The following is a 26,425-nucleotide window of genomic DNA, read 5'->3' as shown; positions in this document are numbered from 1 at the left end:
CGTCAACTAGAGTCGGAAAAATGGTGGCCAGCGTCCGGGTGCAGAAGCTCCTCCGACGGTACAAACTAGCGATCGCGGCCGCGCTGACTATCCTGCTGATCCAGGGCCTGGTGGTATGGAGTCTGAGGAGTCTGGAAGAAGGAGAAGCGGAGGTAAGACACGATCTCGGCGATCATTTTTTTTTTACGCCATGACGGCGAGTCGGCTTGGGTTTAATTGTAGAGCTAGCCGTTAGCTCTTAGCTTAGCTCGCTGTGTGTTATCGTACGGCGGCGCTAGCTGGTGTTAGCTGTTAGCGAATTAGAGAAGAGCGCTGATACAACCCCCTGCCTGTCAGTGACCACAGAGTCTGGGGTAAAGTACACAGAGCTACATCACCGTGACACCACCGGGTCTGATCGGACCAGGTCCAGGCAGACGTTAGTAAACTTATTACAGAAGCTAACGTTGATGATGTGAAATGCGATGAAACAGAAAAAAAGAGGAAGATGATGAAGTCACACAAGTTTGAGCGGACATGTGAAAAGAGTCACTGATCATTCATTCATTCATTCATCACTGATCACCAGGATCTGCTGTGAGCTGCTCAAGCACACAGGACAGAGTTAATACCACGGACACGCTTTAACAGCAGTCAGATGATCCACCGTGGGAACCTGATCTCTGCGTCTCCCTCTGCACACCTGGAGTGCGCTACCTGGGGGCGATGCCTGCTCCAATCCTCCTTCCAATGAGGTGAGGGGGAGCTGATAACAGATGTGACCTGAGCGAACCACCCCGGTGCTGATGGAGCCTCAGGAATGCAGGATGAAACCTGATGGGTGGGAGCGCAGCCAAGGTGACACATCACAACAGTCAGCCAGTGGTCTGGCAGCAAAAGATTTCCTGCAATTTGTGAAATCGCAAACTCCCACAGACACGTCGTCAAGGCTTCAAACTATGAGCTCACACTGAACCGCCGCTGGTTCGGACCAGTCTGTGTCCTGAGCCGAATGTTTGACTGCTGGCCACATCTTGACCTATAGTGTTTTACAGGCCATTCTTTTCCTCTTCTGAGATCCATTGGTCGGATTCATTTAGGTTATGGTTCGATATTCCAATCGGTGTCCTCCCACATGGTCACATCTCCATCTCACCTGAATGTTACAATGTTCTCTTTTTGAGCTCAAGTTGCCGCCACTTCCTGGTATGAGGGGTTACGTCCTCTCACACAGGCCCTGAATGTACATGCTATAGATGGCCAGTGGGCGACACCACAGTGGGCACTGATGCTTGGTTTCACTTCCAGGCTTGTGAAAAATGTTTGACTCCAACACACTTATTATTGTCTGTGGACGACTGACACCTTATTCTCAGGTGCTGTTCTCTTGTGATGCCAGCTAACATAACGCAGCGTTTACTTTGACCGTTGACATTGCGACACACCAGGACGTGTCATTCAGCCTCGTTGCGTAGCCTAACTTTCCGATATCTATCACCTGTTTGCTTTTAAAGCCTCCAGGCAGTCTTCTGCCTCATCAGGTGCACTCAGGCTTAAACATGCCTCAGCAAACATACACAGAAAGGTCTGCAGGGCCTTTTGTCTAACTGTAACTGATCTGTGAAGGAGAAAATCAGAGAATTCCTGACTTAATTAATAAGGTTAGTTTTACAGCCTCTGTAATGTGACCCCGCTGCTGCGGCTGCTGCTGCTGCTCAGCTTTAAATGCCACTGTGTTGGCAGACATCTATACAAATGTCAGCAGGAGGTCTTTGCATGTTTGCAGAATCAAATTCCAGACTTGTGAACACATATTAATCAGTACAGCTCCTCCATGCTCAGCGGGGGCGCTGCCTTATCTTACATCTGCTGGAATCGGGGGGGGGGGGGGGGGGGGGGGGGGGCTCCACCGTGCATGTGCCAACGCAGTCACGTGCTTGACGTCTGAGCCGTCGAGCGGGAGAGTGACGGGGACAGACTGCGAGGACACAGTGGAAGGCGACAACTCGTGTGCCTCCCGTCGCTTCCTGCTTCAGCAGATGGCGACGCTGATTTGGTTTCTCTGCACTTTAATTGAAAAGTAAAGACGCAGCCTGGCTCGCCTTTGAATCAATACATTTGTGACGTGATGGTGTTAATTAAAAGCTGAGAAAACGAGCGATAAGGAAAATTAAAAACGTTAGCTGCATGCGCGGCTTCTGTGTGGGAACATTTTCCTCTGGCAGCAGAAGTTTTCTTATGAATGTTAAAAAACAAAATTCTCTCTGATCGTCATGGTGTCTGGTGTCTTTCATTAGTTTGGGCTTGTAGAGGGTCATCTGAAAACCTGTTTACATGCAGTAATGTTGAAACAGCAGCGTGTACATGCACGAGGCTGGGAAACAGATTTATTCTGGATTTTTTTTTTTTAGGTTTAGGTGCAGATTTAGTTTAGGTTTTTTGCTACTTCTGAGTCTGGAGTCTTTGCTATGCACATGCAAGTGACAACAACGTGTAAAACCTACTTTAGAAATTAAGTAAAGATCGGGACTTCTATCTATCTAACTGCAGGTTTAGTGTGTTTTCACTCTGAATCCCCCAAAACCTGTCATGTTTGAAAGACAGGCTCTCACAGAAACACTGACTTAATGACCAGAAAGAAACATAACCTGTGATTCTATTAGGAAAAGTAGCCGAATGAAGTAAAATAATGTCATTAAAAATCACGTCTCATTGAAATATTTGCCACAAATCAACTGTCTCCTTGGAACCAGATGCCAATAAAAACCAGGAATCTCTCAGCACATCTGAGAGGCGAGAACTGACTCACCTGTGACTAACAGACCTGTCACAAAAATTCAATAAGTACTTGGCGGATCTGCAGGCTGTGTTTACACAGAGCAGAGGCGACTGAGAGGAAAATATAAAAACAAAAACACAGTCATGCAATAAAATGAATATTACATGATTCAGAGGCGGTGGACAGAAAGTGTGGTGTGGCTGACGGGAAGCGGCGCAGCCTTGGTATAAATGGTTAAATATCTATAGCATTTATTTCCCATGTTGGTAACAGCGGTGGGCCCTCACTTCCCTCCATGATTGTGCTGTTTCCACAGGTTTGTGGCTCAGAGGTTCCTTCTCCTGCTGTGTAACTGCCTCTGACTGTAATGCCTTTTTGAGTGCAGTTGGCAGTCAGCAGCTGACTGTGCTGTATTGGTTGGCAGCTGATGGTATTGGCAGTGTATTATCTCGCTCCTTGCCCTGCCACGCAGTCCTTCTTGTGTTCCTCTATCGTCTTCGTGCCAGCGGTGTGAGGCAGGCGAGCCCACATTCTGCTATATCATCCGACAGAGGCAGAAAGCTCCCAGCCGGCTCTCCTCTGGTCTGCTTCCTTGTCTCGGAGTGCATGTTTTTTTTGAAAAGCTCTTTTGTGTGATCAGGTACTCTAAGCGAGACCAAGCGACTGCTCTGTTTGGCTAAAAAAAAATCTTTAAATGGCTTCAGTCCAGTGAGACTGATTATCACCAAAGTACTGCCTCCACACCAGAGCTTATACTTGGTAACTGGGTCATTGTGTACAAAACCTTCAAACCAATAGTTACACACAAATGTTCCTGCACCACAACCTTCTGGATGTTGCAGGAGAAAATCTTTCCAATGGCGTCCTGGTGGATTTTATTATGTCCACGCTGCTACAAGAGGATAATGTCATGACATTTCAGGGGGTGTTAAAGTCGGACTCTACAACAATATACATCACAAAGTACAAATTTTATGATGCTTATTGTGGGGCTGAGCTAAACATTGTTTTCTGGAGACGATGGTGGAAGTAGTTAAAGAGTGACCCATCTCTCCTCACTGAAGTGACGACAAAATATTTTTTTAAAAAATGGAAGCAGCCATCTATCCAGAGTCTGTGAGCATTTTAGCCATGACTACAGCTATGACTGAACATTTAAATTCAGTATTTTCTGGCATTAAATTGTCGCTTTAAATCTGTTTCTGAACATGTGACCCACAAACATGTGACTGTGTTTGTTGCCTGAGGCAGCAGACTGGCGTTTGTTGACGTCTGCACAGTGAATCACGGTCTTTGAATATGTGTGACAATCCACTTTTTGTAGATTACCTTCACAAAAAGGCAGCGGCCGAGCTAAAAATAACCCAGAGAAGAAAGCCAGTAAACACATCCTTCCCTCTGGGGCTCTGCTCTTGTCTTATTGGAGTTCTTTGTTTACCTTCTGACATTCTTGGGTTATGGTGTTCTTATGGAATGAGATTAAAACACGTGTCTGTCTTCTCTCCCCAGAGAAAAACAAGACGGTCAAAGCTGCCTGACCACAACAGCCAGGATCCCAAGAGAGATGGCACACAGAACTCTTTGTCAGGGAGAAACAGGGGCAGATGGAGCGCCAGGTTGGAGAGGACAGGCGGCACGGCGGCCAGTGCTATGAGGAGAGGGAACAGCCGCCGAGGAGGTAGGCCCAGCAACCGGCTGAAGAACCCACAAGAGCGAGGGATGACAGGGGGAGGAGTTGACGCCGTAGTCTCACATGATCTGTCTAGCAGCCGCAACTTCAGCGAGATCCGCGGGGGCGCAGACGGGAAGTTGCCAGCTGCTGTCATACCAGGGGAGCCGGGCAGCGTGGACGGGGCACACCCAGGCCCCAACACAGACTTTGTGCCCAAGTGTGATATTGTAGGAAAAGATGCACTGTCTGCTCTCCACCGCGCCGGGTCGCAGCAGTGCCGACAAGAGATCGCCAACATCGTGTGTCAGCATCAGGTCGGGCAGCTCATGCCTGATGTTCTTCCTCAGTTCTGCCCTCAGCCTGGTGAGTCTCTGTCCTCACTTCTCTCTTCTATCTACTGTTCCTTTGTTGTGTTTTCCATCTCAGCGCCTCAGCAGGTAATTTTTTCTTTGCTGAAAACGTCCCTGTAAAATAGACTATGTAAGGATGAACAACATGACAGCTCCGCAAAAGTAGGGCCAAAACATCTAGACCGCAGGAGCAGCGATGATGCAGCTTCACCTTGTGACCACAATTACACAGACGCTGTTATCAAGATCTCTCTATCTTTTTCCAACGCAGCAGTACACAGACGGAGATAATTTTGGCCTCAGTAGTCTCAGTGGTCTGAAAATGCTGATTGAAACATACTTGAGGCACCTGGCTCAGAAATTTTTTTTAAAGTTATATATTTTGGGAAACAGTTGGTAACAAGTGAGGAGACGACAGTTCTTTGGGCACCAGGTGAGCGGTCAGGGAGTATATGTGCATTCATTCTAGATGACTTTTCTCCAAAAAAAACCCAACTTTATAAAAGACATGACATTTAAGCTGGCTCTGTCTTAAAAACACGTCACTGGCAGCAGGTTTCTGTAATAAATCACCCTGAGATGAAAAATTAAAAGTGCCTCCAACATGCCCGTTAAGCTTTTTTTCCTCACTGGAAATGACACAATCCAAGGTTTTTGCTGAGAACGGTGTGTGTTGTTCTTCCCTCCTCCATTACTCATGGATTCTCCACTGCTGCTGTACTTCCTTTCCATGGCCTCTGCTCTCCCTCAACTGCCTGGCTGCTTGTTTTTTTGCCTCCATCCATAGATTTATATAAGGGCAACTTTTGTGCACAACGTGTACTGGTTGAAAACAGTCATCCCACGCCTCTGCTTCGGTTTGGCATTCCTTGAAACACAGTTGGCAGTGTGTGTGTTTATGTGAAGCTTTATTAAATGGGAATACTGAACAGCTTCCCAGACCTCACTACATAATGTCTCTCTGTGCTTCTTGTGTAGGTGTATCACATCCCGTTCAGGCCGTTGGTGAGCTGGACAACAGCCTCCTGAAGGTGGAGAACCCTGTCAGAGTGGCCTTCGTCCTGATGGTGCACGGGCGCGCAGTGCGGCAGCTCAAACGTCTCATCAAAGCCATTTACCACCGCGACCACTATTACTACATCCACGTGGACAAGGTAACCACACACTGGATGTACTGGCCCAGCAGAATGCATGTGGGACACTGTCTGGCACTGGCTTCACTGAGCGTGCTAATGCTTTCAGCGGTGAGGTCCTCCTGCATTGTGAAGGTTAAATTTATCCCACAGTGTGGTAAAGGGGATTAGCCTGGATAGAGAGAAGTGTGGTTATTCTTAGGAGCTGAGTTTAGTGCAAGAAAAGTCTGTGATCATGAGCTGCTGGAAGGCAGAAGACAGAAGCACAGCCGGTGACGCTGAGACGAGGAGCTCAGGTGTGCCGAGCGGAGAGGCAGGCGCCTGTTGTCAGTGCACCTGTGCAGCCGGAAAGGTTGTGCAGTCGTGGGGAGCTGCTCTGTTCTGCTGCCAGAGCGGATGGTGATAAATAAGGAGTCAGCGGGACAGTCTCACCGCAGAAGCCCTCTCAGACCAAGCCTTATCCATCTATGAGGTGAAATCCAGTTTGAGGGATGAGGCTGTAAAACAGGTCGGTTTGTACTGGAATCAGTCTGCAAGCTGCTTCGTCTCACAGGCTTTAAGTCTGCTGCCTCTCTGAAAACAACCAGGACACACAGATTCTTTCTGTCATGCATTAAACAGAGGACAGAATCGGTACACTCTCACTGTTTGTGCTTCACCAAACACAACGAAACACAGACTGTCTGCTTCTCTTGAGCGGTTTGTTTGGAAACTTGTTTGGGTTCTAATTAATCTAATTAAGCTGCAAGATGTAATTTCAAACATGCATTTTTTGGCTGATTGCATTTTTCAGACACTTGCATTGGACACACACAGTTGTGCGTGAAGCTTGTCAGCTTCTCAAACTTCTTTCATCTCATCCTCTCTTCCCTCCTCACGTTTAATCCCCGCTCTGCAGTGTGCCATCCTTTAAGCTTAGTTCAATTATTTCTGTCGTGCCGTCACCCCGAGTCGCTCACATGAAGGCAGAATCAACTCATTTTTAATTTTTTCCCCTCCCTCTGTGATTGTGATGACCCACAGTGCAAAGCTGCATGTGGCTGTTGTTCTCAGATCAGTTTCTCTTTCAACATGAGCCAGCTCTGTGCAATGAGTCTTGGCACAAAGCTACACCTTCATTTCAGGAGACTATTGTGTGCAAAAAAAAAAAAGTAGTATCTTGTTGGATCTCTGAGCTATTATCCCAATATGTGGAATACATCAGTGTAAAAACATGTTTATCTTCATGTTGTTTGAATTAGTTTTTTAAATTGTGTGTCAAATCCTGCAGCGGTCGGGCTACATGCATCGGGAGGTCCTGCAGTTTGCCCAGCAGTACCCAAATGTGCGAGCCACGCCCTGGAGGATGGTGACCATCTGGGGAGGAGCCAGCCTGCTGAAGGCCTACCTGCACAGCATGCAGGACCTGCTCGCCATGCTGGACTGGAAGTGGGATTTTTTCATCAACCTCAGCGCCACAGATTTCCCCACCAGGTTTGTTGTGGACCTGACTTTACAGCCTGAGAAAATAGCAGCTAAAGCATTTTCCAGATGAAGATGAAGCAGTGTTAGCAGCATTAAATGGAGTGTTTCAGACACTCACTCACAGAGCTGGCAGTAAACCATCTGCTCTTGTGCTGATCAGTTTTGGCTGAGTGTCCACCTGAACTTCCCAAAGGGGTGACGGCTTAGACTCACACAGACAAACCAGCATCCTCTAAATCCTGTCTAAAGTTAATTCGGTGACCTTGACATCTTTCTTCTTTCTCCTTGTTTATTTTTCATCACGCTGCCCCCCCTGCAGGACCAACGATGAACTGGTGGCATTCCTGTCGCTGCACAGAGACAAAAACTTCCTCAAGTCCCACGGGAGAGAGAATGCACGGTGAGGATGCACACATGCTTTAAATTAAATGACGGTTGAGATTGTTTTTCCTCCGAGGCAGTGGTAAACCATGGATGGAGAGATAAATACATGCTATTTGTCCAAGAAGAGAGAAGCTTTCACTGCTAATCTCGCTGCACCTCCCTCTGTGTTCACAGGTTTATAAAGAAGCAGGGCCTCGACCGTCTCTTCCACGAGTGTGACAACCACATGTGGCGTCTCGGCGAGCGCAGTATCCCAGAAGGCCTGGAGGTCTCAGGTGGCTCTGATTGGTTCGCACTCACCCGCCGCTTTGTGGAGTACGTCATCACCTCCAAGGACGACTTGGTGTCTGGGCTGAAGCAGTTCTATTCCTACGCTCTGCTTCCCGCCGAGGTGAGCGAGCGTTTTTATTTCCCATAAACGTGTCTGTCTCAGGCTCGTCCTCCCCTGCCAATTCACAACAGCCTAGCTGTGGAGATAATGCAATACTTTAAGCTCTCCCTCGGCACAAGTGCCAGATGAGAGGAGGGCTTGCTGCGTGTGTCTGACAGTGTAGTCTCAGAGGAGGAGCTGCTGTAGGGCTGTTATTTTTTTTTTTTAAAGATTGTGCTCACCCCATCCTCTCTCCACAGTCCTTCTTCCACACAGTGCTCGGGAACAGCCACATGTGTGACACCCTGGTGGACAACAACCTGCGCGTCACCAACTGGAACCGTAAGCTGGGCTGTAAGTGCCAGTACAAACACATTGTGGACTGGTGCGGCTGCTCGCCCAATGACTTCAAACCACAGGACCTCATCCGAATCCAGGTGAGTGCACCACAGGAGGGCAGTGTGGAGCACCAACTCATCCAGGCCCAGAGATGACATGTGTTTAAGTCCTAACTATTCCTACACATGTGATATCCTGGCAGATGTCTATAAAGCACTAGACTGATCTTTATTTATTCATATGAACCTTTTTCCTCTGATTCAGTGTCTTTTATTTTCCTCGTCCTACAGCAACTGACCCGTCCAACATTCTTTGCCCGTAAGTTTGAGTCGTCGGTAAACCAGGAAGCCATTGACATTCTGGACACTCACCTGTATGGCCAGTATGCTCCGGGCACCGTCGCCCTCAAGGCGTACTGGGAGAGCCTGTTCGAGCAGCTAGATGGCGTGGGCTCACTGAGCGACGTCGCTCTCACTGCTTACACGTCGTTCTTTCACCTCGGCCTGAAGAGTGTGGTGACGAGTCCGAACAGCGTGGAGGCCTGCAGGTCTGTTTCAGTTTCGACAGACGACAGAACATCAACGTCTCAGTCTTTCAAATGTCTTCACAAATGTATTTTCTGTATTTGCAGGTTTGAACCAGTCGGATTCCCTCTTTCTGTACATCTGTACTTTTATGATGACCGTTTCCAAGGTTACCTGGTTCGTCAGGAAGTCCAGGCTATAGGGTCCAAGGTCAGGGAGACGTTGGAGATGTGGGCGGTGCCCCAGGCCACACTTGTTTTTGAGACAAACCTGAAAGAGTTTGAGAGGCTGAAGAACCTGGAAGTAAGTGTGTTTTCTGATGAAGAAAGCTGCTTTTATAAAAAAGATTCTCTGCCTGATACGAAAAAATTGGGGTGCTGCTATCAGCCGGCATCTGACCAGAGCTAAACTTTGAAGTTAAAATATGAAAGTCAAAGTGTCTTTTCTTTCTCTTCAGATTGGTACCGAATGGGATCCTAAAGAACGGATCTTCCGTAACTTTGGTGGGGTGATCGGTCCGCTGGATGAGCCGCTTGCTGTCCAGAAATGGGCTCGCGGTCCAAATCTGACAGCCACTATTGTCTGGATCGACCCAGCTCTGGTGGTGGCAGCGTCTTACGACATCACTGTGGATGTGGATGCGGAGTACACCCAATACAAACCACCACTGCAGCATCCACTGCGTCCCGGCACCTGGACCGTGCGAGTGCTGAAACAGTGGGAGCGCGTGGCGGAGGTTCACTTCCTCGTCATGCCTTTAACGTTTAACAACAAAGAGCCACTGCGCAAAGGTGAGACATGGACGAACACATGATTTCATTTGGAATGAAAGGATGAAGCTCTTTGTTATCCTGGTAGCTACGTTGATAAGTCTGGCAGGGATGACTGAGACTTTCCACAGCTAGCAGTGTTATGCAGCATGTGTCCTCACCAACAGTTGCTTTCTTTTCTCAACTAATCCTCCTCCTCAGAGTTTGTCCAAGAGTTTCCTTTTCATCTTAAACATCACAACGTGTTCTTGGAGGCTTCTAGAGACTCCATCATAACTCCACCTGCTAACTGTTGTAGACTACCTCCCCCCCGTGGGCACTGTTTCTCCTCTCTGCATTTTTGCATCAGGGCAGGATTCAGGCCAGATTTAAGACTGATGTTTGGCTCCAATGTTCTGCACGAGAGCAATAAATGAATAATGAATAAATTTCTCTCTCCTCTCCAGAGGAGGACAGCTGGCTCCATGCTGGTCCTCCGGGGAATTTGTACCTGGAGCAGAGCTTCCAGCAGCTGAGCTCTGTGCTGAAGCTGCCTCCCCAGGAGCCTGCCATGCAGACGGCTCAGCGGAACGCCCAGTTGGTGGGGCAGTCGCTGGAATCTTGGGTGGACAATGCGGTGGGGAAGTTCTGGGTCATCGGCGACCTGTGCTCCACACAGACTTCTTCCTGCCCAGCTGTGGGTTTGTGCTCCAAGACTGCCTGGAGCTCCCTGTCCCCAGACCCAAAGTCTGAACTGGGCCCGGCCAAAAGTGACGGGCGGATCAGGTAGCCCCGACAGATGAGAAACTGACTTCAAAACATGACACCGAAGACTGCAGGGAAGCTGGACCTGCAGTGGAGATTTCGGAGAACCTGTGTGACGCAGAGATCGTCTCTGAATGGCACATAAACAGCAGCAGCAGTCCTGCACTGAGTAGTCACACCGTTCTCACTGAAATGACTAAAGAAAGTTTGACTGCTGGAAATTTGCACATAGAAGCCCGCAGGATGATGCTGAATGAGTACATAAACGCCGGATACACACAGGCTCCATGCTGTGACCGATCTTCATTTCAAGGGAGAGTGGAACCTCTCAGTCATATTATTATGCTTATTTTGAAGCATCACTATGTACGTGTATGGGACAGACAGATGAAGTGCACTTTACTGTAAGACTGATGTTACACAGAGGTCACTTGGTTCTAATATGGAGGAGGAGGATTTACTGGATGAGGTCACACATTCACTTCCTGTTGCACAGACACATCAGTAAAAACCTGGACTGTAGCTCGGGTTAGAAAACAACAAGGAGAGAGGAGAGTATTTCATTTGAACTCCTGTTAACTTCAACATATCATCGGTTTTGTCTGTTAGATCCCTGAGATACTGTGTCCGTTTTCACTCTCGAGTCCTTTTCTGGTTAATGGAAGTGCCTAGACTGCCATCAGCGCTGCAGACAGCGAGAGAACGAATAGTACTAGTAGACAACATAGCTTTACCCTTAAAGATTTGAGGACTCTGCCTGCTTCAAAGTGAGTAAGTGGACTTGTGGTTAGGTTGGCTTTGTTTCTGTGAAGCTGAAGAATTTTGAGTTTTATTTTAAAAAGTAAAGTAGTTGAGGAATTCCTATTGCTGATAGACTGACACCACTTTCATGTTCGTGTTGTCCTTTTTCACCGGACATCTGGCTTCAAAAGAAACCAGAAGGTGAACAAAAGCATCTCTAAGGAGGTTTTTGTCACCAAAATTGGATACTGAGGAGGTCTGTTGCAGCTTTTATCGGCACAATTTGCATTAAAAACGTGCCGTTTCTGGTGTAAAAGAGTGTATTAGCTTAGCACGGACACTGGAAATGGGAAGAAACGGCCAACAAAACCCAACTATGAGCACCTTTTTTTTAAATTTTTAAATAATACTTATTTTACAAATAAAATAAGTATTATTTTTAAGGTGAATTTCATACTTTGGCACCTCTGCTGTCAATGATGAAGTACTAAAGAATCAACTTCTACTGCAACATGGAAGCTCACAGGAAGGTGCAGTTCCACGAGTAGCCACTTGAGGCTGGCTTTAAAATTGAGTCAAAGCCCACAGAGCTCCATGTTTAAAGGCTTTTGATCTCTATAGGGGGAGCTTTTGTACAACTCATCTGTAAAGTTGTATGCTTCCAGTCTTGGTGCTAAGCTAGGCTAACCATGTATGAAAGTGGTATCAATCTCCATGTCCTGTAAATGCAAGACTATTTAAATACCTCCTGTGTATCTGCTAACATGCTGTCTTGTCATTTCTTTGAGGAGCAGGTGAACACAACACTGTACGTTTTGATTTCAGTGTGACAGAGTCTGAGCTGCCTTCATGTTTAAAGGATGAACTGTTTACGTTTTGTTTTTGACTCCAATGCAATCACCACTTCGCCCATCAGAGAACGACCTGTCTGTGTTTTAGTTTGTCTTCTTAAACAGTGTTCACCACACGAGTTTTCAAGTGACCTTGTTTACCTTGCACAGCTCAGCTGCTTCAGTGAAGCCCCAGGTTTATTGAGATGAACGCAGCATAATGATGATGGGTGTGTCAGATGTTATTTTTCTATCAGTCCTCCTGATCTGTGTCATTGGGAAGCAGACCTTTTGTGTCTACTGGAGGGGGGGGTCTCCGTCCACCCAGGGAAGGCTCATAGGATTGACATCCTGACTGATGACTCAATAAAAACACTTAGATTCCAGTTTGACTTCCTTGTCTTCTCTTTGACGTGTTTACATCCGCCTTGAACTGTTTTCAGAACTTATTTATGAGGCTCTCTCCGGGGTTCTGAACACTTCCTCGTCACGTCCATGTAGGAAAAGCTCAACATGGTTTCACCTCATCAATATTGTAGGCGTCACTACTGTGTTCATCTCAGACCGGAACTCTGTCATATTAATATTCAGGTGTAAGTTTGCCCCCACGCACGACACAAGCGGTACTTTACATCCTGACTCGGGGATATAAACCTCACAGAAGTAAATAAGACGCGCAGGTGACGACTGACAGAGGGAAACCAGAAGTGTCGGTTCTCCTGTTTCTCTCAGAAATCTGCAGATATCTTATCAGGATGGATGAAGCGTGCAAGACTGAGAGGAAGGAGGAGGTGAGGGCGGCCTCCTCGGACAGCGCATACGGGTCATCTGCAGAGGACGGACAGACGCCGACGTCCAGCAGCTTCCCTTACAATGAGCAACTCACACATAAGGTAGATTCATGACTTTCTTACTCACCCACAGTCACTGTAGTTGTGTGTCTGGATTCTATAGGAGTCTTCATGTTTAGGAACTCTGCTCCCAGCTGCTGTAAAAGGGATAAAAGATTCTACTGTGAAACTCAGAAGTACCTCAAACATTTAAACAAAAATAGGTAGAAAATGAAATAAAATAATCTGTGTCAGATAATCACCTGGATTAAAGCTGTCCTCATGACTCAGGTGTCTAATCCTCAGCTAACTCCCTTATTTGTAAACACACATAACATCAGAAAATCTGTTTGGTCTCTTACACAGAGTTCCACAGATTTTATTGCTTCTGCAGCTTTTCTGACGGTTTGATCCTTCTTAGAGAAGACTACAATAATCCAATAAATTGTTTTGTGGGGAGCCGATGTCAGGCTGCTGCTCCTCAGAAATTAAATTTGTGGTTGTATTTGTTCTTACAGACACCTTTGAAACTGATGGATTTTACAGCCGGTTTGACTCACAGCTCTTTACAACAGCCAAATGACTTGAAATTTTAGTATGAAAATGTGACAAAGTCCTGATTCAATGAGGAAAATAAATAAAATGTGCAACAAGGTTTCACTCAGGACAACATATGTGTGATGATGTGGTTCTGTGGATTCAAAAGGAAAAATATAAATGAGTGAGCTATCCAGCTTGATGTCCCTAATGGTCAGGAGCAAACCACCTGAAGAAGAAACATTTTGTCACAACTGTCTTACCATCCACTCTGAGAGTCTTGGGTTTCCATAGTTTCAGGGTTATGACACATCTCCTGATAAATACTCTCATGTTGCCATGGAGACGCATTCAGCATCTCCTGCCACAGTAAACCCCGCCTCCCGTCATCTCTCCATCATCATCAGCCCTGAAAACATTTACACGCCAACATGAACATTAGATGTAGGAGGCATGAAATAGTAAAACTTCAGAAATTGATGCACACACACACACTCACTCCCAGCTGTCAGTCATCTACACAGTGTCTGTGTGTCTCTCTGCAGACCATCTTGGTGGGTGATAGCGGTGTGGGTAAAACCTCTTTGCTGGTTCAGTTCGACCAGGGTAAGTTCATCTGTGGGTCCTTCGCTGCCACCGTGGGCATCAGCTTCACAGTGAGTCTACACTTCCTGTCCTTCCACACACACACACACACACACACACACACACACACACTGTATTTCCCCTCCCAGTCGTGTTGTTGACTTCACCCGAGTGAGAGGACATGTCAGTGCGATGATGGACTGTTTGTGCTGAAGTCGTGACATAACAGCAAAGCATGAATCAGTGCTGTGGGAGGCTTCATTTTCTCACTGCATTCATTTGTGTGTGTGTGTGTGTGTGCTGATTACAGTTAATGACGCTGTGATTAAATTACCACAGCTAATGAACGCCTGTTTGCTGCTGGATATTTGTAACAAAGCGCTTTTAGGCTGACTTTATTCTTTGTGACAAGTTTTGGGGCGACTGTAGGCTGTGTGACATGTGGAGGCTAAAACACACACACACACACACAGAATTCTGCTGTGACACTGGTGACTTTGGCTTTGTGTCACTGCCGTTAGTGCAGCAGAGAGGAGACAGAAATCTGTGAGAAAGTATGAAATTGGCTTTGCCGTTTCACATTAGCGTGTTTGGATAAGTGCACAAGATTCAAGGTTCAAAGGCCCGACAGGAAAAATAAATGATGTCACTCTGATGGGTTTAAAGTCAACAGTAAGACAGCGGCTGTAGAAAAAAGCTTTTTGTGGGAGTCGTTCTAATGCGACCTGGTGGAGATCAGAATTTGTTTGACTTGGCTGGAATGTTTTCAGAAAGGATTTTGTTCTGCTTTGGTGCCAGTAGGGGGCAGTATGTGGACATAATACACCAATTTTCTCTTATTTTGTAGAGTTTTTCTTTTTTTAAATATTCTTTTTGTTTCTTGTCACCTTCAGTAATCTAGATCAGGATGCATGTATTTTCATACACCTCAGAGAGGAGGCGCTGTACAGTTTACATCTTTCCTTTCTGGTCCTTTAAAATGGAACATGTGTATGTTTTTCTGCTGCAGTGCTGCCACCACTGTCCTCAACCTGCCTGGACATGTGTGTCACATATTTTTATTTCATGAGGACATGTTGACCAAAAAATGGCCCCATTCATTCTGGACAATATAAACAGGGCCCCCTACAGGCCAGAATCGTCATGAACTGGGAAACTATGTACATATATCTACACATCATTTCTGATCTGGACTCTCCTCTCCTTGCTCACAGCTCCTCCATCTTTGTGCCTGTGCTCAGGATTATCAATCAGCTCCATGTTCAGATAAATGTTTTGTCATGATGTTGATGCCAGAGGGAGGCGCAGAGAGAGAGAGAGGAGCAGGGAGAGGAGCAGAGGGAGGTGCAGCAGAGATTACATGTCAGTAAACATGAATGATCTCTGACCACGTGTCATTAGTCCACTGTTGACACTAGGGGGAGACAAAACACTGCAGCTTCATCACTCAGACCTGATTGGGAGACAGTGAAACCATTTTAGACATGTATGACATGCTGATTAAATGGAGGGTATTTATGGAAGCATCTGCACAAAAGAGGCTGTGAGAGGTGTCTGATCATGATGTAGAGAAGGGGCGCTGACAGAGAACATAAAGGAGGAGGCGCATCGTTTGTGATGAACCACCAGGACTTTGTGTTTTGTGCGTTATTGGTGAAGATTTGCGCCTTTACGCACGGCTTCACTGTGAAGCTGAGGCTGTCCGTTTCCTGCTCGATAACTTGTTGACCCTCTGAGTGATCGAGCACCACCTGTGGCAGATGACTCAGCCGCCGGCGCGGTGTGACCCCTGCAGCTCTCCCGGTGTCATCAGAGGAAAACACACACACACACGCACACACTGAAGCCGTCGACGTCCGCGCGGTAGCTGTTGAGTTAATCATCTGCCCACGCCAGGATGCACCGCTCCGCTCTGCACAACCTCACCAATGTTTCCGCCTGCTTGTCATAACTGCTCTGCTGACGGCTGGATGCAGACGCTGAGGCGCCGCCGCCGCTGATTCCAAGCTTCAAGTTTGTGCCGCGGTCAGGTGTGATTTTTCTCTTCTCACCGGGAAAGAAGCTGATTTTGCGGCCACGCGCAGTATGCGAGCAGACGGGCTGGAGGCTGGCGGAGACCGGGACTGAGCGGCTCTCTCATCAGACACCGTGCGCGCCTTTCTTGGACACATCTCGGAGATAACTGTGCTGCTTCCTTTTTTTTTTTTTTTTTTTTTTGGCGTTTGCGATGTCCACAAGAAAGACATCGTTAACGGACAAGCAGACTAAAAACGGCACATCTAAGTATGTGCTGGAGAGATGCGCGTCTATTAACGAGTATTATGACATTGCCTTCAAGGTGTGTATCCCCGTCTTATTTTACTGCCCCTTGTTTTGAAACTGTGTGTGTTGCTGGAGCTTCACATCTGGAGGAGGTGAAGCACTGATGGTGCTGCTTACACAGGCCGTGTTTGTTAACACTGGTTTTTATGTGAGAAGTCTGTAAATGTCTTTGTTCGTCTTTTTACACCTCTGAATATTTGCAGAGGGTGGACTTGTTGCTCCTTCCGCGCAGACACACCTCTCACTGTTTAACAAAGATTCACACAAAAGGAAAAGTTAGCCGACATTTAATTCTGGGCGTAGCTGTTGATCTACCGGTTTGACGTAGCACTGTCCTGTCCTGTGTGTGCCTCTAAAAAAAAACATATTGATTGTTGTTATAGTATTTTTATCTTTAATATGTGGACAATTTGTAACATAACATGAAAAAACTAGCAGCAGCGCTAGCTAAAATTAGCTTGCCTGCTAACACATAAACCGCCATAACCCGCTAATGTTGAAAAATATCTGTAAAGTGGATAATATAGGTACAATTAAGTCAAACAAATTTCAGACCTGGCTGCTAATTTAGCTAGCTAGCTGTTTACCAATCTGCTAACCTTATAATGTAAACATCAGATCTACATTGTGCTGTAAAGTTACAGCTAGCTGGTTTAGCTTAGCTTCTTTACTAGGTCAGTTTAGCATTAGCAAAACGACGTGCCAGCAGATTTATTTACTGTACCTGCTAAATTATCAGCTTGTATCAGAATGATTAAATACAGGATAATTGATCTGATCAGTTACAATCAGCTAGCTAATCTTAGCTAGCCTAATATCATCCAAAACATGTTAGCCTGCTAGCTTGCCATATAAACTTCACCAGCTAATGATACATATCTTAATTTTCTGACTCAAGCTGCAGTTAGCTGGCTTGCTCAAAAATGTTTACACATCATGTGGCTTGTTGATTTGTTGTTATTATGCCAATTTTTGGTTAAAGGCCATATGTAAACAAAACATTCAACAGTGCAACGTAACATCAAATCAACACTCAGAAGCTTTAAAAATATCAATAATTAATAATCATCTGTCCATTCTCACTGTCACTGTAATGTGAAATTATTATTAGCATCATGTTACGGATTTCTTTTAGTGGAAAAAAATGTAAAAATTACTGCTGTGATAATGCTGTTTCACATCCACACAGCATGTTGACACAGCCTCTGTGACACCGGTGTGACTGGGTAACTGCTGCTGGATGGATTGTTTAATTACACATCCTGTTGTTGTAATGGTATTGATTAGTTCTGTAAACTGTAGGCATGCAGAAAAATGATTTCAGAGTTTAAACGGCCTCTCCTGTATCAGGCAGAGTGTCACATGTTGTTGGCAGGCAAGTGGATCTGTGTTGTGGTGGAAGTAGCTGCCACATTAATGAGCCGAGCTGCTTATAGGGATGAGATACTGTACAATACAGTCAGTCAAACATTATGATCTGAGATGTGAAACATTCTGTCAGCTTTAATTTCCTCCTCAGTGTGTTTCTCCCTGCCAGCTGTAATCTGTTGTCCTTCTCCTCTGCTCATGGACTCGCTCTAGGTGATGCTGCTGGGAGATTCGGCCGTCGGGAAGACGTGCATCTTGGTGCGCTTTAAAGATGGGGCGTTTCTGGGAGGCAACTTTATAGCCACCGTTGGAATAGACTTTAGGGTGAGAGAGACACTGTACAGCCGCCTCGCTGAATGCGTCATTATGATGTTCATTATTTCATTGAATTCATTATATGAGCTGCTAATGGTTTGTTATGTTCTCTTTGTGAGGAAATATTTTACATTTGAAAAACAACCTAATGGGCAACTAGAGATCTGTTTATCCGAGCGGCACCGAGGCCAATTATCACCTGATTTCCACACAGAACACTTCATCATCGTGCGATGATGGCACCAAATGTACAAATCCTCTCACCAATCAGTCAAGTTCACAGACCACTTGTGCTGCTAGGCGCTGTGGACGGCTTGATAAATGTGGTGGCAGATGCCTGCCCACGTCCCCGCCGTCTCCAGGAAGGATTGGCTGCAGCTCAGCTCGGTCCTGGAGGAGTCACCCTGCTGCTGACAAACACGCTGCTCCCCATTCACGCATACACACAGACGCACAAAACGTACACAGGGCTGAATTACAAGCAAATGCTGACTGTTTATCCTCAGGAAGAAACCAATAAATATGTGGTTGCTGGTTCTGATATGTGGTCTGCTGAGGCAGAGGGAGCCCTTTGCACATTTAGTCCAGGAGGTGTGGAACTATAGATCCCTGCTTTGGAGAAATTATGTTGGACTTCTCCAGAAAATGGTCAAGGACACCATCACTGTCGTCATGGTGAGCACTGAGCTCCTCCTCCATCTTGTTGAAGAGGTCTGAGGCTGTAAATCAGTTTAAAGAGGTGTTGGATGACGGTAGGACTGGCTTTGTCAGAGATTAGCATAGTCGGCCATTCCCCTTTTGTTGTGGACAACTGCATGGACACGTTCCCTGGAGACACCCAGCTCCTTGCCAGTGTACCGTTGTCTTATAAACTCAAGTCATAAATCTTGTGGTCTCCTACCAGGACGGGGGTCTGCCTTCAGTGCTGTAAGACTGACCACCACACTCTGCTAATGACGCCACAGCTCTGGGCTGGAACAGGAGCAACATCCTCCTTTAAATGCTTCTTTTCCACTGATAATGACGGATGCATCAGGTGGATCCTTTGCAGTCCAGATACACAGCAGTCTCCACAAACTGAACTCTAAATGCTTGAATATCAACTGCAGGTTGCTCTGTGACAAGAAGTCCCATTCAACAAAGGTCTATCCAGGTCTACAGCTCCAAACCAAAGATGTAACTGAAGCTTCTGATACTTTAGGACACAAACTTCTCAGTCTCCCCTCATGTTTTCCTCCAATCAAAGCCAAACACTCATCCTAATGGCAAGTCAGTTTGAGGAGGAAATTGCGCTGCATTAGCTAAAGTGATGTATTGTGTTGGTGGTGGAAATACGAGGGAACAATAATGGAGGTCTGACAGATATATGGACGCTGTCCATTCACAGGCACGAACAGAGGAAGTGACTCTGGTGGTTTACACTCGGTGCTGCTCCCTCTGGACACAATGTGAGCAGCTACCTGTGTCTGTGAGACAAACAGGTTGAGTCGATGAGGATGTCCTCCATGCATGGATGGGCAGGCATGCTGTTGTGGCAGCTTGTAACATGGTCAGTCTATTTTTGGGCGTACTTCCTTGAAGCAGTTACTCAGCATGCAAGATCCTCTCACGTCATTATTGGAGGGGGGGGGGGATGGAAACCCATGGCAACTAATGCAGGGGTTGAACCACGTCCATTCAGCAGGTGGCGGCTCCACTATAGCTGCTGCATGATTGTGCGTTTTTAGGAAAGGCTTCTGATGACCTGCCACTGATACCAAGCTACCGACTGATGCAGGAAGTGCGTTTGTTTGTCACACTTCCTGCTGCGGTGTTTTTTTGTTTGCAAGTTTCACACAAGATTGTGGTTTCCTTATTTCCTTCTTGAAGCACATAGTTAACCCTTTGAGTGACCCTCAGGACTACTAACACATGCAACCATCACAACATCTAGTGTCCTTTATATCCGAACTATTTCAGACCTCCACAGGAAATCAGCCCTGCGGGGCTGCAGGAAGTGATCGGGGGAGTCTGTTGTTATGCTGCCAGCCGTCTTTCTCACTGTTGTGTAATTAAGTCTAATCTCAGGACCTTGTTATTGTGTGGGTGTTGCAAATTACTTTCTCTGCCAGCATTCAAAGCCACTTTTAGTCGTCTTGTTTCTCCGGCCGCACGCTGAGTCTCTGCCGTGATGTTCGTCATTCATTCCTGTGCCACTCTCACAGCACTCCAGTCTCTAAAGCATACGCTCAACTGTCTCTCTGGTTTTCCTGCAGAATAAAGTGGTGGATGTCGACAACCTGAAAGTCAAACTCCAGGTGAGAGTGCCTTTTCCTCTAATCAGCAGTCAAAAAAAAAAATCATGTGAGAAATTAAGACCGACCCAGTTCACAGCCTCATATTGTAACTAACGCACTGTACAGGTGTGCAGCATGCTGTGAATCTAAGGCGCAAACCCGCCGTCTATCATCCCGACCCGTTCATTCAACACTGAGTGGGAGGTGACAGAATTAGAATCCTGTGTAGCTCGAGTAAGTCTCTCTAAAAAAAAAAAAGCTCCTCTTCTCCTGCCTCAGCCTGACTGCACACACGACGAACCCCGAAATGTGCAGATGGGTCATCACTGTGCTGCAGAGAGAGCAGTTTCAACCCGAGCAGGACAGAATGTACACGACCAACAATGTGAATATTTTTGTTAGTCGTGTTAACCTTGGCTCAACTAACATGGCTGGTTTTATCTTCTATGATTAGATTTAGAGGTTCGCAGTAGCAGGTCGCTGTGTGACTGATTTTGGTTCTGCTGTTTTCTATAAATATCTCTGAATAGGAACAACCAATTTCATTCCTACCCATATTTATTAATAAGTCTATAATAAGCAACCAGAGTCGTTGTGGCAGGAAGATGCTGCTATTGTATCTTAAAGCTTTAGCGATATTTAGCTTTCATGCTTTAGAGAATTTCACAAAATTCTGAATTTCATTAAGGTTCTTTAAACATTAGTTTCAGGCTTTATAGGAAACAACCAATAGCTGTAATGCTTTTATTTTAGCACGTTGCTCATCTGAACTGCAGAGTTTGAGCTAACTGTAGCTATTCCTGCTGCACAGCGCTCAGCCTGGCAGAGCTGGATGATGGTGTGTGTTCCTGCTTCAGTGTTTGTTCAGAGGTTTGATCAGGATGTTTCTGGCTGCTGTGTAATTATGTGGTTTGTTACGCAGATCTGGGATACAGCTGGCCAAGAGAGATTCCGCAGCGTAACACACGCCTACTACAGAGATGCCCAGGGTAACCTTTGCTTTTTTTAGATATTCCACTTCCTCCTGCTGTGTGTGTGTGTGTAGAATGTAGGTGTGCATGTTTAAACTGCTCTTCTTGTTTCTTTACACAGCATTACTCCTCCTCTATGACATCACCAGCAAGCCGTCGTTTGACAACATCAGAGTAAGGCTCTCTGAGATCATTCTCCCCTGACTTCCTGCTTGTATCCCCATGCTAAACATTTCTCTTTAGAACTGACATGAACATCCTTTGCTTGGCTGCATAGTTTCAGCGATGAAAAGCAGTATTGAGGGTGACTCGATATATAAAAATACAGCGGTGGTATGTGTTTTGCTAACAGACGGATCTCTCCTCCTTCTATCTGTTTGTCTTTTCTACTTTTGAAGGCTTGGCTGACTGAAATACACGAGTATGCCCAGAAGGATGTGGTCATCATGTTGCTCGGCAACAAGGTGAGCATAGCTTCCTTTTTCTGTTACATAAAGCGATGAGGAGGATAACTGTCGGTCCCTCAGCACAGACTCTTATCACACTCAAGCAGACATGAGAATGCTTAAAAGCCAGAAAATGCTCACTTGCTCAGTTTAACATTCACAAGTGAAACATTCTGATCAAGTCTGTGGAAATAAAGAGTTTTACAGAACCGTTGCCTTGTGTGCGAGTTCACATTAAAAACAGTGACTCACTCTTCGTCTGCTTCAAGCCGCCTGATGCATGTTTCTGCTGGTGATGAGCAGATTTCACGTCTCTCTAACCAGCAGTCACTGCTAATATATCTAAAAGCTCCCTCTGGTGGCTCAGAGGGGCCTGGCTTCGTCTCAGGGGTCGGAGATGTCACACAGCAGCAGCAGGCCTGACGGCCTCCGTCTCGCTGACATGATGCTGATATAATGGTGAAGCTCTGATGCCGTGGGCTGAATGTTTTTTTTTTTTCTCCTTCCCGATGCCGTCTTACAGTCAGACATGGCCGCAGAGAGGGTCGTGAAGACGGAGGAAGGAGAGAAGCTGGCCAAGGTAAAGTGTGATGGCTCCATGTGGTGATATTATTAACAACACACACACATACACATACACACACACTTATGCCTTTCTTTTTTTAACCATCTAAGGAATATGGAGTCCCTTTCATGGAGACCAGTGCAAAGACAGGAGTCAACGTTGAGCTGGCGTTTCTCGCTATTGCAAAGTAAGTCCTTTAAAGCTGCAGCGATCAATATCATTTTAACTGTGTAATGAACGGCTGACTGTTTCGATTCGAGTTCGGATGTGTCTGCTGGATGTGTAAATACAGTGTGTTGCCATGACAACATAATAAGGATATGATTCTGTAAGTCATTGTTATTGTTTTACAGGTCTGACCTGAAGTGGTAAAAAAAAAAAAATCAATTAAAGAGTCGTAGATCTGGTTATATGTAGAGAGGTGTGTATGCATTTTGAGAATTTGCCCCTTAATTTGTGGCATAAGATCAATCATCACACACGGCTTGTGCTTCTTTGCAAAGAATATTCACCCTCCTAATAGGGTGGATGATATCAGACAAATATCAGCAGCACTGCCAGGATTTATTTAAGGTCTACAGCCTAAGTACAGATGGATGAATCTTCCCTAGTTGTCCCCAGCAGTCTGAGTCTGAGCCTGATTCCACCTAATTGCCACCACAAACTCACCTGATGGACAGGTGACTGTCGACTCATCTTGTGAGCTTCCTGCCTCTGTGGCTGCCTGCCCACCTCAGCTCCACCCACACACTATTTGAACTAATTGGAGTTTAGACGCTGCCACCATGGTGACAGTTTGAGCCTTCCAAAACATGTTTCAAGAACCAATGGGTGGTATCAGAAGATTCATCCATCCTTATTTACTTTATTTGATGGGGGCTGACTCACTTTTGGTGCCTGCCTCAAGTGGGCCTGCTGGGTCCTCTCCTTTCACCAACACCAGGCGGTCTCTGGCAGTTGAGGAGCTGCAGTTTTTTTGGCTTCACTTTTGAGCCCTGGAGGTTTCTGCTGGTTTTTGTCCATCGTAGCAGTTAATGTGCGGCGACGCCATCTGCTGCCGACAACTAAAATATAAGAAACACAAACAAGTGTAAAATAATCATTTATTTGTAATTTTCCTATTCCTACAGCGGTAGACATCTACACCAGATTTCTCCTTTCTCCTACTGCATGTAAAAAAAAATAATTTTCTATAATTGCTGTGCTGTTAGTGCTAGTAATAACGGCTATAAATAAAAAGAGCAGACACATGTTTTTCAGATAAATTGTTGTTTGCGTTTGTCTCCTTGAAATGAGATGTTTTGAGGTTTGCTGTATCATTTGGGTTTTTTATGTTTCTTTTACTAAAAGATGAAAAGATTGGTGGTGAAATTACTGCCTGTTCCGGGAGCTGCAGCAGAATATAATGCTGATCATTTCTGTCATCATGGTGCGATGACAGTTTTAGATAAAATGATAGAAGCATTCTGATAACATCTGAGCGAACAGTACTCCTGCTCTTTTTATTTCCTTTTTCATATTCTTCATTTGCTCGCCCTGTCTGTGCTCCCTCCCACACATCCACCCCCTCTTTCTCTCTCTCTCTCTCTCTCTCTGACAGGGAGCTGAAGCACAGAGCGACACAGCAGCCCAATGAGCCCAAGTTCCAAATACACGACTACATCGAGTCTCAGAAGCAGAAGTCTGGCTGCTGCAGCCTTGTTTAGCTGATCACCAGGCGGAGAGAGACACATATATTTAAGGAAAGAGGGAGGGAGGGGAAGGAGATGTCTGCTCTCTCTAATGAAAGCCAATCCCAGCACCTAACCCGGAGGAGTTGAGGCGGATACTTGACTTCTCCACCAAGCTTTTGGCTGAATGAATCTGGATTAGCTGCTGTCCCTTATCTGAAATGTGAATTAAAACTTTTTATGTCATGTGTAGAAACATTTGTGGTCTTTGTGGTGACAATTATATCAATTGGAAAGCCAGGTGATCGACAAGTTTGTGTCCTAAAGTAGAAAGAGTCAATGTTAGAAAACGTGAACATTTAGACCCTTGGTCCAGCAGTTGTGTAAAATCACCATCACTGTCGTCATGGCGACCACTGAGCTCCTCCTCCTCCATTCTGTTGGAGAGGTGTCAGTGTGAGGGTGTAGATCAGGTGAACAGGTGTTGGATGATGGTGGACTTGTGGTCTGGATCTTGTTGGTCTCCTCCTGTAGCTGTCTCAGAGATCAGTGTAGTCGGCCCCTGTAACAGTGTGACCCTTTTCCAGGTGGTCCAGCAGCAGAAAACAGAGACCATCACCTTGATGCAGACCTCACTGATTTGGAGACTCTGTCTGTTTCCACTGTTTGGATTGTTCTCTGCTCTCTTGTTGGAGGTGGTGGACCCAAGTCTGATCCATGGTTACAGACTGCTGCAGAACTCTCTCAGGATCCACTTCAGACATGACAGATTGTCTCTGGATCTGCTCATCAGGCCCACAGTGAGCTGACAGCTCGGTCACTGGGAGTTTGTTGTACATAACTGCATGGACACATTCCTGGGAGACACCAGCTCTGAGCTGATGGACCTCAGTGTTATCAGAACATGTCAGAAGTTATTAACTCCAAATTGTCTCCATCATCACACAAGGTGTAATCAGTTCTCCTCCTTCTAGCTTAGGACACAAACTTATCAATCCCCTTTCGTACAGTCTGAAATGCTGACTTGCAGCATTCCGCTCTTGATAAACAGCAGTTTTCTATGAAGCATCAGTTGGACTGTTGATGTGACGTTTTGCCGTGCAGCTCTTTGAGTTTTTCCTCCCTGTTGTATCAGGCTGTGACCTGAGTGCCCTTCAGCCTTACAGTCGTTAATCTTTTAGTGTGTTTGAGACTTTGGTGTCTCAGTCAGATTGTAGCTAAAACCATCCCATCTGTTGACATCTGTACTGCTGTTAGATAGAATAAAGCCAATGTTTTGAGGGCGCTCCGCCATTTTGTGTCTGTCTGTTATAAATTCACGGCCAGTGTGACACTTCAGCCCTGAGCACATACAACAAGTAACAAGCGCTGGACAGTTGTACAGCAGCATATTGTGGCCATATGTTACAAAGCAGGAGTGTGGGTGAAATTAAAGTCATAAATTTACAGGAAAAAAAAAGGTTATTCTCTGAGATAAGTCAGAAATACAAGAAAAATAAAAACTTTCTGACATTTGTAATTTGTTCTGTCTGGTTTTCTTTCGGTAAAATGTGACATTTTGTCTTGAAGATTTATGAATTTACGCTTTTTTCTTAGAAATTTCCAGTTTTGATGGCAGGTATTTTCTTTTTTAAAAAACAATGTGGGTGGGGTTTTTTGTATAAACTTACAATTTAAAAGTCAGAATATTCACTTTTTTCTTGTACATTTGTGATTTTCTTTCCTTGAACACTGAGTTAATATTTGTAACAGTCTTACAGTATTGCTAGCACCTACAGCTTTTTTTTGAACATATGGTCCTGAAACACCTTCGTCCAGTCATTCTAGTCTACATGAGAGTATTTTGACTGTTTCTGTCTGTTTGCCTTCTTGCTCAGAGTAGTTTTTATATGATGGATGTCGTCGTGTTCTGACGCTGTATCTGTCCACGCTCTGCATCGTGTAACTCGTTTTCATTGTACATTATCAATGTTTGCTTGATGTTCGTCCCTCTTCAGAGGAATCACAGTGATCACAAAGTGCCATAAAAAGTGCTTTGTTATCATGCTATATACTAATATATAAAAGTATATTTTGTAATGTATGTGCTGTTGTTTTATTGTCTCGTCTGTGTGTGTGTGTGTGTGTGTGTGTGTGCAGGGCTGTGTCAGGATGTGTTGAGGCGGATCAGCCACTGTGTGGCAGCAGCAGCTCTCCTGCAGTTGGGTTGGATGGGTGAATGCTGAGAGTGGGTGCTGTTTAAGAGAAGCTGTCCATCATGTTTGTGAACGCTGAGGTTACGATATGCATTCATAATTCCCTGTACACCTAAACGCCTCCGCACATCCATCTACAGGATGAGTCAGGCTGCAGACACACTGAAGAGTCTGCGCCTCATTATGTGGATCTGGTGTCTGCCTGAGGTTTCAGCTGATTAGGACCAGATGTGTCACCTACATCTCAGTCTCTCATTTGAATTCAA

General features: G+C 45.7%; 2 protein-coding genes across 2 annotated transcripts; both read left to right on the top strand.

The window, feature by feature from the left end:
• Positions 1 to 12,406, top strand: xylt2 (xylosyltransferase II). Its single transcript, XM_028411826.1, has 11 exons — positions 1 to 152; positions 4,268 to 4,793; positions 5,759 to 5,934; positions 7,184 to 7,386; positions 7,697 to 7,777; positions 7,936 to 8,152; positions 8,392 to 8,568; positions 8,761 to 9,017; positions 9,102 to 9,297; positions 9,452 to 9,785; positions 10,211 to 12,406. The coding sequence occupies exons 1-11, from the start codon at positions 21 to 23 to the stop codon at positions 10,531 to 10,533; spliced, it is 2,622 nt and encodes an 873-aa protein (XP_028267627.1). The 5' UTR covers positions 1 to 20; the 3' UTR covers positions 10,534 to 12,406.
• A 3,158-nt stretch (positions 12,407 to 15,564) lies between these two features.
• LOC114439748 (ras-related protein Rab-37) lies at positions 15,565 to 24,216 on the top strand. Its single transcript, XM_028411896.1, has 9 exons — positions 15,565 to 16,369; positions 17,935 to 18,045; positions 20,292 to 20,333; positions 21,235 to 21,301; positions 21,405 to 21,457; positions 21,682 to 21,747; positions 22,253 to 22,309; positions 22,405 to 22,481; positions 23,895 to 24,216. Exons 1-9 carry the CDS (start codon positions 16,259 to 16,261, stop codon positions 23,998 to 24,000), a joined length of 690 nt encoding a protein of 229 aa, XP_028267697.1. The 5' UTR covers positions 15,565 to 16,258; the 3' UTR covers positions 24,001 to 24,216.
• Positions 24,217 to 26,425: the final 2,209 nt, after the last annotated feature.

The sequence above is a fragment of the Parambassis ranga genome, chromosome 8, assembly GCF_900634625.1.
Source record: "Parambassis ranga chromosome 8, fParRan2.1, whole genome shotgun sequence".
Taxonomy (NCBI): Eukaryota; Metazoa; Chordata; class Actinopteri; family Ambassidae; genus Parambassis; species Parambassis ranga.
This window is presented reverse-complemented; position numbering and strand designations above follow the sequence as displayed.

Excerpts from the sequence above, each read along its gene's own strand:
- xylt2 (XM_028411826.1), top strand. The coding sequence starts at position 21 with ATGGTGGCCAGCGTCCGGGTGCAGAAGCTCCTCCGACGGTACAAACTA. Across the intron at positions 8,569-8,760 it reads AGGACCTCATCCGAATCCAG|CAACTGACCCGTCCAACATT; the intron begins GTGAGTGCACCA and ends CTCGTCCTACAG. Across the intron at positions 9,786-10,210 it reads CAAAGAGCCACTGCGCAAAG|AGGAGGACAGCTGGCTCCAT; the intron begins GTGAGACATGGA and ends TCTCCTCTCCAG.
- LOC114439748 (XM_028411896.1), top strand. The coding sequence starts at position 16,259 with ATGTCCACAAGAAAGACATCGTTAACGGACAAGCAGACTAAAAACGGC. Across the intron at positions 18,046-20,291 it reads CCGTTGGAATAGACTTTAGG|AATAAAGTGGTGGATGTCGA; the intron begins GTGAGAGAGACA and ends GTTTTCCTGCAG. Across the intron at positions 21,302-21,404 it reads CTACTACAGAGATGCCCAGG|CATTACTCCTCCTCTATGAC; the intron begins GTAACCTTTGCT and ends TTCTTTACACAG.